The 12,861-nt window shown below is 45.5% G+C and overlaps 1 protein-coding gene across 1 annotated transcript; it reads right to left on the reverse strand.

The window, feature by feature from the left end:
- Positions 1 to 226: 226 nt before the first annotated feature.
- Positions 227 to 9,939, reverse strand: LOC116424055 (uncharacterized). Its single transcript, XM_076373362.1, has 14 exons — positions 9,576 to 9,939; positions 8,594 to 8,672; positions 7,237 to 7,694; positions 5,718 to 6,796; positions 5,198 to 5,308; positions 4,758 to 4,956; positions 4,590 to 4,689; positions 2,745 to 3,956; positions 2,357 to 2,621; positions 1,906 to 2,170; positions 1,305 to 1,808; positions 1,075 to 1,241; positions 486 to 641; positions 227 to 396 (listed from the first exon to the last, which is right to left on the reverse strand). The coding sequence occupies exons 1-14, from the start codon at positions 9,764 to 9,766 to the stop codon at positions 329 to 331; spliced, it is 4,854 nt and encodes a 1,617-aa protein (XP_076229477.1). The 5' UTR covers positions 9,767 to 9,939; the 3' UTR covers positions 227 to 328.
- Between the last annotated feature and the right edge of the window lie 2,922 nt (positions 9,940 to 12,861).

Below are 12,861 nucleotides of genomic sequence, written 5' to 3' on the forward strand. Positions count from 1 at the left end.
ACGCTTTGTTAACGTTCCAGCGGAAGCGAGGCGCCGCGTTTATCTTCCTATAAGTTTCAGTCCGCTTTCCTGTTTATGTCTTCTTTATTATTGCTTCAAAACATAATATTTTTATCAATATTTCGTGTAATCAAAATTTATCGATTCGCCCTTGTACTAGTAAACTCAAAATGGTCATACGAAATGGACACCCATGTTATTTATCGATTAACCAGAATACTGGGAATATTGAAGAATATATTAACTTATTTATTAAGAATCATAATAATAAAGTCTATTTAACTATTAGTTTAACAAATTGTAATTAGTATGAGGTCGTCTCACAACGCTAAAGAGTACTGTCCTCCGCGGGCAGCAGCGACGCGCAGCTATTCAATGCACTCGTTTGGGCAGCACCTGAATAGGACGGAATTAATGTAGTTAATCATTTTTCGATGCTTCGCGTATAAATTGTTTTTATTCTTTTATATCAAGGTAATGATTACTTATAGCAAAACTCCTTGTTCTGTACTTCCGTATCGCCACAAGCAATGCGATGATGGCTAATATCATGATAACCAGATTGCCTGCGATTAAGATGAAGGTATAAGAGTTGGCAATTTTGCTCTCTTTCCCCGCGGCGATCGTGTAACAGGTCGAATCTAAAATGGCAACCGAGTAACCATTGGATGTTATCGTTCCTGCTTCTCATTGTCACTTTACTTTAAACACTTTTGAAATCGTTAAGACGTAAATACATAGGGCGGTGCTTTAACTAAATTAATTCGAGGAAACAACTATTACCTTAGCTCTTTACATTTTGAAGCTAAGTATCGAGCACACATTTAACCAAACCTGTTAAACTTTCTCAAGTACCATTCCATACATTCATGTCCTAACGAACGGAACAGTAAACTAGAACCATTAATTCAAGACTCAGAAGCTGAAAGTATTATCATGGCAAAAAATGACCCAACAAAAAGTGATTAAATGATAAATTACTATATCTTTGTACACTTATTTTATTTGTATCTTCTAGTCCATTTCATTAATAGGCACACTCAAACGAATAAATAAATAAAAGAAAACTCTTACCAGTGTTCATGAGGCACGCGACAAAATCATTTTCCTCGCCGACAGGCCTATACTTGTCAAAGCACAACGTCTCGTTACCGATCTCGTCCAAGCAGTCGTTGAAACATATCGGGCTGCTGGAGAACGTGCTCACGATCGTGTCGTTCACGTTATCGGCGACGCTCGTTCTGCCGAAAAGACGAGGAAAAGAAGAAAATTTCCATTATCAATCACGCTGATCCCATACTCACGCGTTCAAGTACTCGGTGCCATTTTCAACGACCAAAATGCAGAACGCCGGCTGCTCGCAGAGCGGACCGTTCCATCCGTAATAACATTCGCAGGTGCCGTTCTCAGTGACGCATAAGCCGCGATCGTTGCAATTGTTCCCGCAGGCGCTCACGCAGCCGGTGTCGTTGCCGTTTTTCACGAAACCGACGTCGCATTCGCACTCGCCGACCGCCACACATTTTCCGTTCGTGCAATTGCCGCAGGTGATCTCGCAGAAGCTTCTATTTCCCTGCGCAACGAGAGCGTAGCCTTCGTCGCACTGGCACACCTCGGGAGCTACGCAGGTGCCATTCTCGCAGGAGGCGCAGGTAGGTTGGCAACGACCGTCTTCGTCCTTCGCAAAGCCCGAATGGCAGGTGCAAACGTTCGGAGCCTCGCAGGTACCGTTCTGGCAGTCCAAGTCGCAGACTGGTTCGCAGGTGAACTCTGTCGTGTTGTTAACGTAGCGATAGCCATCGTTGCACCTGTGAGATGGGGAATGGAGAAAATGAATGGAAGATATGAACGAATAATCCAGTAACGGTGATTACATTCCAGCCGACTTTCGTTCGACCGATGTACCTGCAAGCTCCCGGTGCCACGCAGAGTCCATATTCGCCGCAGGGCTCCGTACAGACCGGCGTGCAGGTCAGTCCGTCTAACACGTAGCCGTCGTAGCAGACAGGTACACAGACGTTGGGTTTCCCCTGCAGGTAGCGATGAACATTTGAATTCAAGTTTCCAAGCAATCCGTTGTTTTCGAGACAGTTGAAGTTCGAATTACGATTGAATCTCGGTAACTTGAATCGCGAGAAATGACACAAGATCTTCAAGGTATAGCGATCTTATCGAGTCTCCGAGCAAAAGGAGCTCAGCGAACGAAAGTCCAACTTGTTGAGGTTTTTTAAAGGGTTCGACGTATGTATAAATGTGAGTTTCGATGTGGACAGTTTAATAACATTGTGAAGGCTTCTAAACGTTTGAGGTGTTCAAGAGTTGCAAGGTATCGAATTCTATTCGAATTGATTCGAACTTTCCCAGCACGTGGATACAAGGGTTCGACGACTTGCCGTTAGAGGTTCATAATTCGACAGGCAGCCGCATTTGTTCGGTGTGTCGCAGTAACCGTTCACGCACTCCTCGTCGCAGACAGGCAAGCACATCATCAAGTGTTGATGGAACTGGTAACCGGGATCGCAGGTGCAGACACGTGGTGAGCTGCAATGGCCATGCTGCTTGCACCACTCCTCGCATTCCGGTTGGCAGACAACAAATCGTTCGACGGTAGAGATCGACGTCTGAAAAATCGTTCGATGTTCCGATGAGAATCATTAACCAGTGGAGCGACGTTTTTCATTTGTTACACCGTTCGATGTCCGAAAATAGAGTAACCAAGGTTCTATGGTAATTTATTGACTCACGTTGACAGAATGATCCATGCTTTCAGCGTAGTATCCCTCTAAGCAGGTGCAGGTGTTAGGCGCGGTGCACTCTCCGTAAGGTCCGCAGGGCGGGTCGCAGTGAGGCTTGCAGACGTGTTGCTCGGATTCGTCGTCAGAAAGGACGAATCCTTCGTGGCAGTCACAGATGCCAGGAGCCGTGCAGGTACCGTTCACGCAGGCTTTCTCACAAACCGGCTCGCAGATGTAGGCTGAGCGTTCGGTTAGTCCGTAACCGTAATAGCAGGTACAGATCTCGGGAGCGATGCACGTACCCATTTCACAGGGTTTAGAGCAGACTGGTCTGCAAGTGTTCTCAATTAGCTGATAGCCCGGGTCACATTCACAGACATTAGGTTCGATACAGACGCCGAACGAACAGCCGCCGTCGCAGACGGGCACGCAGACGAATGAACCGTACAGAAGTGGGCCCGACATGTAGCCCGTGTAGCAGGTACAGGTTTCCGGCGCTGTACAGTTTCCATTCACGCAGGTATTCTCGCAGACTGGTTCACAGATGTGCGCCGAGCCTTCAAGTAACTTGTAACCGTACTCGCAGAGACAGGTCTCGGGAGCGATGCATTTGCCCATATGGCAGGGTTCAGAGCAGACTGGTTCGCAAGTGTTCTCAATTAGCTGATAGCCCATGTTGCATTCGCAGGTGTTGGGTGCGACACAGGCACCGAACAAACACCCGTTGTCGCAGATGGGTTCGCAGACGAACGGGTTTGTTAAGTCCTGTTTGTAGCCTGTGTTGCAGGTGCAGGTTTCCGGCGCTGTACAGTTTCCATTCACGCAGGTATTCTCGCAGACTGGTTCACAGATGTGCGCCGAGCCTTCAAGTAACTTGTAACCGTACTCGCAGAGACAGGTCTCGGGAGCGATGCATTTGCCCATATGGCAGGGTTCAGAGCAGACTGGTTCGCAAGTGTTCTCAATTAGCTGATAGCCCATGTTGCATTCGCAGGTGTTGGGTGCGACACAGGTGCCGAACAGACACCCGTTGTTGCAGATAGGACGGCAATAGAACTCAGAATGCAAGTCGTCCCTTTGGAAGCCATCGTTGCAGGTGCATGTGTTAGGATAAGTACAGGTCGCGTTGCGCGATTCGCAGTCAATTTCGCATATTGGCCTGCATAAACCATAGACATTCTCATAGCCGTAGCAGCAATCCCAAAAGTGATCGAGGTAACTCTGAAACGATCGCTCGTTACGCGTGTATTCGTGTCGCGGGAGTTATCGGATAGTAACATGAACAAATCTGGCAGCATCTATAAATATATTCTAATTCTGAGAATTAAATTGTGAGTTACCTAAATCTAAATTATATAATTTTTTTGTATACAAATTGAATATCACTCTTCTGTCATATAGTAGCCCTATCGAACACAGTCACGAAATAAATCATAGGACAAAGGGTTAAAGAAACCATGCAACTGAAGTACCGTATTAGATTGGGTTGATGCAAAAGTTTTGACATTTTTGCATAAGAAATAAAAGAATAGTTTTCAACTGTTCGCTGGCTAAACCGAAGCTGAGCGAAAACAAAGCAAGAAGTATTCCTAGCCGTGTACGAAAAACGTAAAATTATTGCATGAACTCAACGCAAGAGTTGCCTGCGCTCTAACTCACTCGCCGCCGCCGCGGTTCAGTGACAGTGCGCGCAGCGTGGCTAAACAAAGAAACCGTGGGTCCAACTGGCGCCTAATTACCACCACCACTGTATCGAGTCCGACAACCCTGCCACTTGTCACCGGAATTTTTCTTAATCGAAACGATCCGCGATTGTCGCGCGAGTAACTGGAAACGTGCGAACGCGCGACTTACCACCACCTTGTAGTTCACCCTCATTTTCGTAGTGTAGAAGATGCCCCACGTCTTCGCGCGATACGTTTCCAGGTACGACTGATACTTCGTTCTCCGTGCGCTGTGGGACACATTCAAATCTCACTTAAGATTGATCGATTCGTCTGAAAATCGTAGCAATCTACCTACGTTTTGTAACTTTTGCATCCAGATTGAGGAGAAACAATTGAGAAGAGGATAATGACGAACACGAGAAGCTTCATCTCGCAACTGTTGGAACGAACGATGGAAGCAAAACTAACACGACGTTGGGAGGAGCTCAGCGTTTCGCCGTCCCTTATCGCCGCTTGCGCCTCTGGTAGCCGCATCCAGAAGGATGACACAGGATGTTAGGCGATATCTATTGATAAGAACCGCGTGTCTCTCTCCCGTCGCGACTCATTACGTTGCCCGGGCTCTCTGTCTTTGCGTCTACGGCATCTGTGATAAGGCTAGGGCATGCAACTTCGACACGTAGCATCTTAAACTAATTTACGCGAAATCTAAATTAGGTACCGTGTAGGTCCCACGTTAACCAAGCCGACCTTTGGTTCAAAAGTAAAGAGGGGCAAGGGAACTCTTCCACTCACAGCATTCGACTTTCGGACGCATGGTCATTATTGGCGCTCGCTGAGGCTCGAGCGTCTTGAATGGAGAGGTCCCTTTATCCCTCTTCACTTTTGAACCAAAGGTCGGCTTGGCTAACATGAGGCATCCACAATAAGCATTTTACAACTCGTATTCACTAGGAATCGGTTCATTAGAGATGGATGTCGCGCGTTTGAATGCCTTGCTATAATATTGGAAAGAAGAGAAAACCAAAATCAACAACCGCAGCGCGTTCCACGCTTGTGTGGACGGTTGCATTGGACTACATCTTTAATGTGCAACATGCCCCGTGCAACACGCTCGTAGTAAGCTTGCCCGAATCCTCGTGACAATTCCAGCCGCCAAATCCCTTTATTCGTGAATCAATGTTACAAACGATACAATTAAACAATATCGGCGTCTATGATTATCGCTACACCTCGAGATTCACAGTTACGCGGATGATGATCTCCAATCGTGGATTGCCGCTCCGAAGTCCGGATTCCGTCGATCGGGTCTATTAAACCGGCACGCATCTCTGTCTGCCCTTGACCCCTGTCTCCTTCCTGTAGCCGATATTGCAGATACAGAAGTTGGGTGCGGTGCAGACGCCGTTGGGGCAGCCGCCGATGCAGACTGGCAGGCATCTGGACCGGGTCGGGTCCGCTAGGTCCATCGTGTAGCCGCGTTTGCAGTTGCACTGGTTCAGTCCGACGCAGTCGCCGTTCAGACAAGGCGTCTCGCAGATCGGTTCACCCGCCTGCGATGGATCCCTAGTGGGTTGCGTGCAGCGGCCGGTCTGGAGATCCATCACGTAGCCCGCCTCGCAGATGCACTGGTTGGGTCCAACGCACCTGCCGTACGGGCCACAGCCGTATCTGCACATGGACGGCGTCCGGTCGGTGGGTCTTGGCTCGGGACACTTGCCAGTCTCCGGGTCCACCATCAACCCGTAGTCGCAGATGCACAGGTCGGGCCCGACGCAAACCCCATGAGACCCGCAACCGTTTCTGCACTGGAATGAAGTCAGCGACGGTATGCACATGCCGGTGTCCGGGTCCACGCGGGACCCCAAGTCGCACACGCAACGGTTCGGTCCCACGCAGGTCCCGTTCGCGCCGCAACCGTATTTGCACAGCGGCCCGGTGCTGGACATGCCTGGCAGGGGAACGCAGCTGCCGGTTGAGTCGCGCGTGAAGCCGATCTTGCAGTTGCAGACACCCGGGGAGACGCACTCGCCGTTCGGGCAGCCTTGGGGACACTCGGGTATGCAGTTGCCACTGGGGTCTTGGGTGTAACCTGGACTACAGTTGCAGGTATTTGGAGCCACGCACACGCCGTTCGTGCATCCTCGAAGACACTGGGGTGCGCATTTGCCTGTAGGGTCTATTGAGTAGCCTGGTTTGCAAGTGCAGACTCCTGGGGCCACGCACTCGCCGTTGGGACATCCTGTGGGGCAGTCTGGGACGCAGCGGCCGTCCGGACCTAGAGTGAAACCTGGTTTGCACTTGCAGACTCCCGGGGAAACGCAGTCCCCTCCTTCGCAGAGGTTTAGACAGACTGGGTTGCAGGTCTCGGTGTCGCCTGGGGGATTCTTGTATCTGAGGAATTGGATGATGCAGGTAAAGTATTGACTACCTAAGTGTGCGCTAAAGCTTACTGTGGGGTAAGTTGGGAAGCGATGGCCCATGTTTCTTAAGAGAACTATTAGATTATAAATATCATTGATGACTAACAAGCAAAATATATTTATAAAAGCAAATATATATATATATATATATGTGCCTCTTCTCCCGTTAATCGTCGTCTCGTATAGTCGTGGCGTTTATATCTCTACCGCGCACTCTCGCACACATATATATATATATATATATAAGGAGAATAATTAAATAGGCCTTTGAGCAAGAGTCAATGCGCCACTGAAAACAATAGAAAATACAGAAATTTGACAATCTAAATGAAATTAGGCCATCTCACCTGGAATTAACCTGTTTACTGTATTTACTAGTTTCACCAATGCCATTATATCAAGAAAGCTTACCCTTCGTGACAGGTGCAAACTCCTGGAGCAGTACACTCTCCATTGCGACAGTTCTCGCAGACTGGCACGCATATCTTAGGCTCAATCACTGATGCAGGGTCCGCAGAAGACTGCAACGAATAGCCAGGCTTGCACCTGCAAACCCTCGGTGCTACGCAGTCTCCATTGTTGCAACCACCTGGACAAATAGGCTTGCACTCGCCGTTCACCTCGTCGTAGCCTAATTTACAGGCGCACACGTTCGGCGAGAAGCAGTAGGCGTCCTTTTGACAGGGCATCTCGCAGTACGGCATACAGACACCCTCCTGCGGGAACCAACCTGGCGGACAACTGCAAACGTTCGGCGCGGTGCACTTGCCCCCGTAACAGCCCTGGTTGCAGCGAGGCTCGCAGCCTCCGGACATCAAGTTGCGCTCATAGCCGTCGCAGCAGTCTAGGATCGTGATCAGTCCATTTGTCTAGTGGATTTGGGGGAATTCTTAGATTGCATGTCCTTCATCGAGATCTCTGTTGCTTAAAGAAATTGGAGGGGACTGTTTTTGTTCGGACATCGTGCAGATTTTTGTATTCCAACGTTTCATTCGTCGAATCGAATGGAACAATATTGGAATGAATTTAGAAATTTGAAATTTCATTTGACGCATTTTCACCAATCTTTGCTGAAACATGTTACATATATGCAGTACTGACAAGAGGTGTTCACATTGACGATCATATCCTGTGACGTCAACATGTCTGCGAAGTTATGATTAAATCCGATACATCCTTATCAGAGTTCAAAGAATTTCAAGTTCCCGGGCTCTTTAAGACCTTCAGAATTTAGGGTATGCGGTCAGGGATCTTCAGAATACCAAACATTTTACGAGAATTTGGGTTCGTTCCTGTCTCAGATAAGACTGTGCCACGAAGAGCGAGCATAGCCACTTTAGTATCACGATTTCACTGTCTCAACGACAATAAATTGTTTTTCCCTCGGTTAAACCTCAAAGGCTATCAAAATGACCCATTACGGAATTTCTGTTTTCACAAGTATTGTAATTACAAAGAAGTTCCTGTGAAAGATCATTAATCTAATTTACGCATTTGCTGAGATAAAATAATAAAGGTAACTCAGAATCTCAACTACATAATCTCGCATTTTTAAAGGGGAATTTCAAATAAGTCACCATAACTATACGATAGTTCTAGTTTCAACATATTAAGGGTTCTCTTGTTTTCATGTAACATGTTATCCTATTTTTACAGTCCCCAGACACTGCACCCAAGATGTCTACCAAACGAGTCCTCCAATCATTTCGAGCAGCATGTTATCAACTGTTGTAACAGGTCTATGCCTTGGCTAGCAAAACGTATTTACCGTTCCAGCCTCGTGTGTCGAGGGAAGAGTGTTATGAGGGAATTGTCCCGTGGAGTTCATAGCCAGTGCATCTGCGTAGCTGTAAGTACACGAAGTCGCATGAAAACATAAGCAAACTCGGGAGCTCACGTTGCCGTGATAACCGCAGGGGCCAAAGGTTAACCGCGTTCTTACGCCGAACCCCGTCCCGCGGACGCTGCGTTTCGCTCTATTATAATTTCAGCAATGCGTTCACGTATCACACGTTACAGGTCCGCACGCTCGGCCCATTTCTGGAACGTTCGGGGTTAAGCCGCGTCCCCACTTCAACGGTAAGCTACCTCGAGTACAGTCCCACGAGAAAGTCTCGAATGACACAATTCCATGAACCGCGGAAATTTTCAAGTAGCCTAAACAAGGAGCCCTCTCTCAACAATGCATGACTAACAATCGTTCGAAGACACAACGAAACAGATAAAACAGGACGTCCATTTGCAAACATAACAGACGATTAACCGAATAAACATTTATGTTCCCCTTATCGTCAGCCTTTCCCCCGTTTTGCTTTTATTCCCTCCAATCGCTTTGGAACTTCATTACGTTGAATGAAGAAATTAATCTTCCCGAAACCGTGATGAATGGAAAACATTAATCTTCGCGTTCTCTTCATTTACTACAGAAGCTACAGTTACTACAGAAGCTGCAGTTTAAATATTACCAGCAGCACAAAGCGATTGAAATTCATTTTCAAAGAATGACGAAGGTAAAATACAACTTTTATGCTTTTCAACTCGAACTATAGTACACTGCGGTTGCTAAGCGACCACTGTGGACCTTGAAATTTGTCGGTAAAGCTCTCGAATTATTCAATGTTTACGGGAGATCGGAGATATATTGTTTACAAGAAACAACAGGATCTCGTTAACGCTTCGTCCGAGGTGATAGCGACTCTGTCAACGAAAGGGAGCGTCGCGGGAGCACGCGGGAACGCGGCATTACTCACGGTATCGTCTTGTAGCAAAGTCCGGCGGACACGGTGGTGTTCACGGCGACATTTTGCCCGGGCCGTCCTCCTTTGGCACCTGTGTGGGACCGATGGCCGCCCTTCACGCCCTCGATCGCCAGGGTGTCGACGGCAAGCAGCGTCAGCAACGACGCGCATACGATCACCGTTCGCCGCATGTTGTTGATCATGTGAGCGCGGATGGAAGACTGGTTTCTTATTTTCGTGCCGCGCGCGATCACATCGATCCCCGATAACACCGAGGCGGCCACAGGGGTCACACCAGTTACATACCCATCTTTCGACGATCCCGGCTGCGTAGTTGTTCGCAGAAATGTTTATGGATCTGCCGTGGCGAGGCTGACCGAGTTCATAGAAATCAGCGCGCGCGCGACGAATGCACGCCACCGATTCATCGACGGGATGATTCTTTTTCATTTCTTTTTCGTTCGTGTTATTGGAAACGCGTCGAAGAGAGTGGTTGAAGCTTCGATCGGAGTCGGGCGAAATATAATCTAGAATGATTGATCTTTATAGAGACGAATCTGTTTGGGAGAGATGGTTTCAGATTCTATTTCATTGGAATTTGTAATGTTTGGAGAGGTAAAAGGTTGAGCAATAAATTTGAATGTCAAGATAAATTAGATATATAAATGTGTGCTGGTAACTTTGAAGGAACCAGAACGTACGTTTTATTCGATTATAAGTTGCTACTCGTAATTGTGAATTGGGGCCCACTGTAATTAGATCAACTTCGGTTGTACGTTAGTGAGAATTGGAGATCGTAAAAGATGATATGTTATCGTATCAGCCATTACATTTGAATCATTGTCGGTAATATGTAATGAGATAACGTTTTGCTCAACTCTGATTCCGATGAATGGAACGGAATATCTTTACGCTCTGAAGTTACAGTTTGACAAGCTATTTTAATTATTCCTCGAAATCTCGAGCGGAAACTATCCTCGCCCACGCTGTTTAAGATGAACTTCAACTTTTTATGTTACTTCACGAATCTATCGTGGAAACGATGAAATTACTTCTAATAGAAACTCAAATATTTTAGCTACTTTCGTAACAAGTGCTAAGTACCTTGTTTGATCAAGGTACAAGATGGTTCGTCGTGTGACCATAAATAATTTATTACAAGCCGATTCCACTTCCAAGTGTACAAGTCCTCGGAATACTTCAACATCAAAGAAAATTAACAATAATCGATGGTCGAGTCAAATTCAACGCGGTCAGAGGTAAAAGTATTAACCCTTTAAACTTGAGACTCAAATCACAGTCCCCATTGTTTAACAAAATTATACAATTGGATATTCTATACTGAATATAATCTAATGTAATGAAACATGAAATATTGGAATCAAATACATTGAAATTAAATACCTCTGTCCCTTTATAATATATTATCTCTATTTTGTACATCCAAAAATTTAATCGACGTCCCAGTAGACAATTATGAACATACGCAGCGAAAAATATTTTGACTGCAAAGGAGTTAATCGAACTGGCTGTCTCCGCACAAAGGGTTAAAAAAACTGCAGTTCCGTGCGTCGTTGGTTTACGTAACCCGCAGATACCGATGGACAAAGGAAGCAGTGGTGTACGGACGATAAAACGAGGAATCGGAAGCTCGTGATGGCCACCTAGCGCCCCAATTTTCGATTTCAGATAAACTTCGCACGGTGTCCGGTGACGTTCGATGAATCAGGAAAAAAATAATGGGGAGGAATCGTCCGGAAGATCGAGCTCATCGTTCGTAGAAACGGCGTTTCGCTTTTTCCCGCGCGATTATGGATCCCGTGGCCGAGATAACGTCGTGCGGTAACAAAGAGAAACGCGTGGCGATGAATCGAGCCGCGCGCGTCTTTATCGTGGCGCGTGCACGCGGCTCGTCATCGTTGCGAAGTATACTCAGTATGAATCAAGAGTATTAATTTGAATTTATTAAAATTAAATTAGGAAAGTATTAAATCGAGTTCATTAGAATTGATTTAGAAAAGTATTAATTTGAATTTATTAAAATTAAATTAGGAAAGTATTAAATCGAGTTCATTAGAATTGATTTAGAAAAGTATTAATTTGAATTTATTAAAATTAAATTGGAAGAGTATCGAGTTGAATTTATTAAAATTCATTTAGAAAGGTATCAATTTGTAGAAAAAAAGTGTCAACATCACATTTTTCAAGAGGAGGAACAAAGTAGCAATGTGCCAGAATTCGAAAATATCGAGTTGGATATCTTTTTAAAATTATAAAGGACAGAATGTGGAGCAAGAATAATAACCAAATAATATTACATTATATTTTATTACATTTTACTCCATCTATTATTTTCCTTTTACTCAAACTTATAAATAAATTTACTTCTACTTAAATCCGATTGTTTTCCTCGCACACCTTTATAAGTTACCTAACATTACGCTGAACATTCTGTCATACTGATACCATCGTTCAATATTATCAATATCATGGTTGACTGCTACTATTCATGTCTATTTACAAAAGGGAAATTGCACTTAAATTGTATATTACAGGATAAGAATAGAAAAAGGAAACTTTACAGTTGTGCCACTTAGAATGTTTTCCACGCGAACTCTTCGATTATCGACATACAAACAGCGAATTGCGAGTCCGGATCGAAGCTGTTTTCCTTTCCGTTTCTTTTTCCTCGCTCGACGAAGATGGACCGCGAAGCCTCAGAAGATTCGTTACGATTTTATTATTATCGATGATGTCAACACAGTAAGTGCAGCCTCGAGCTGCGAACACGACTCTCCGGTTATCGCGCGGCCGCCGATACACGCGGACGTTTAGTGCAGACTTCGGACACGATCCGAAGACGAACGGTTCCGGCGATGACTCGATCCGTTGAATCTCTTTGGCATCGTTTGCATCTTTGGTAAGTTTTCCGCGATGATCTAGGGATGATTCATACGCGGTGGTTGTCGATCAAGTTGCGTCACCGTACATACGTAATTTATAATTGTTGTAGCTGTTGTTTCAAATGGGCGTTCGCAAATTTCGTATCTCTTGCATGTGTATTATCAGCCGATTCGTCGTTGCGATCGATACATGGCGTATCTTTGAGCATTATAATTTGGTATAAAAGTATAGTTGAATCGAATTATTTCGCAATTTTTCATCTCTTATAATCGAAGTGAATAATTCTTTGTCACTTGCGATTGAATTGAATATTGTGTTGCAACCTTTACTTGTGTATAGCAGACAGAAGATGGAAGAGCTTTTAGCCGTAGGTATATTAATTAGGATCAATCCG

The sequence above is a fragment of the Nomia melanderi genome, chromosome 13 (genome assembly GCF_051020985.1).
Source record: "Nomia melanderi isolate GNS246 chromosome 13, iyNomMela1, whole genome shotgun sequence".
NCBI classification, from domain to species: Eukaryota; Metazoa; Arthropoda; class Insecta; order Hymenoptera; family Halictidae; genus Nomia; species Nomia melanderi.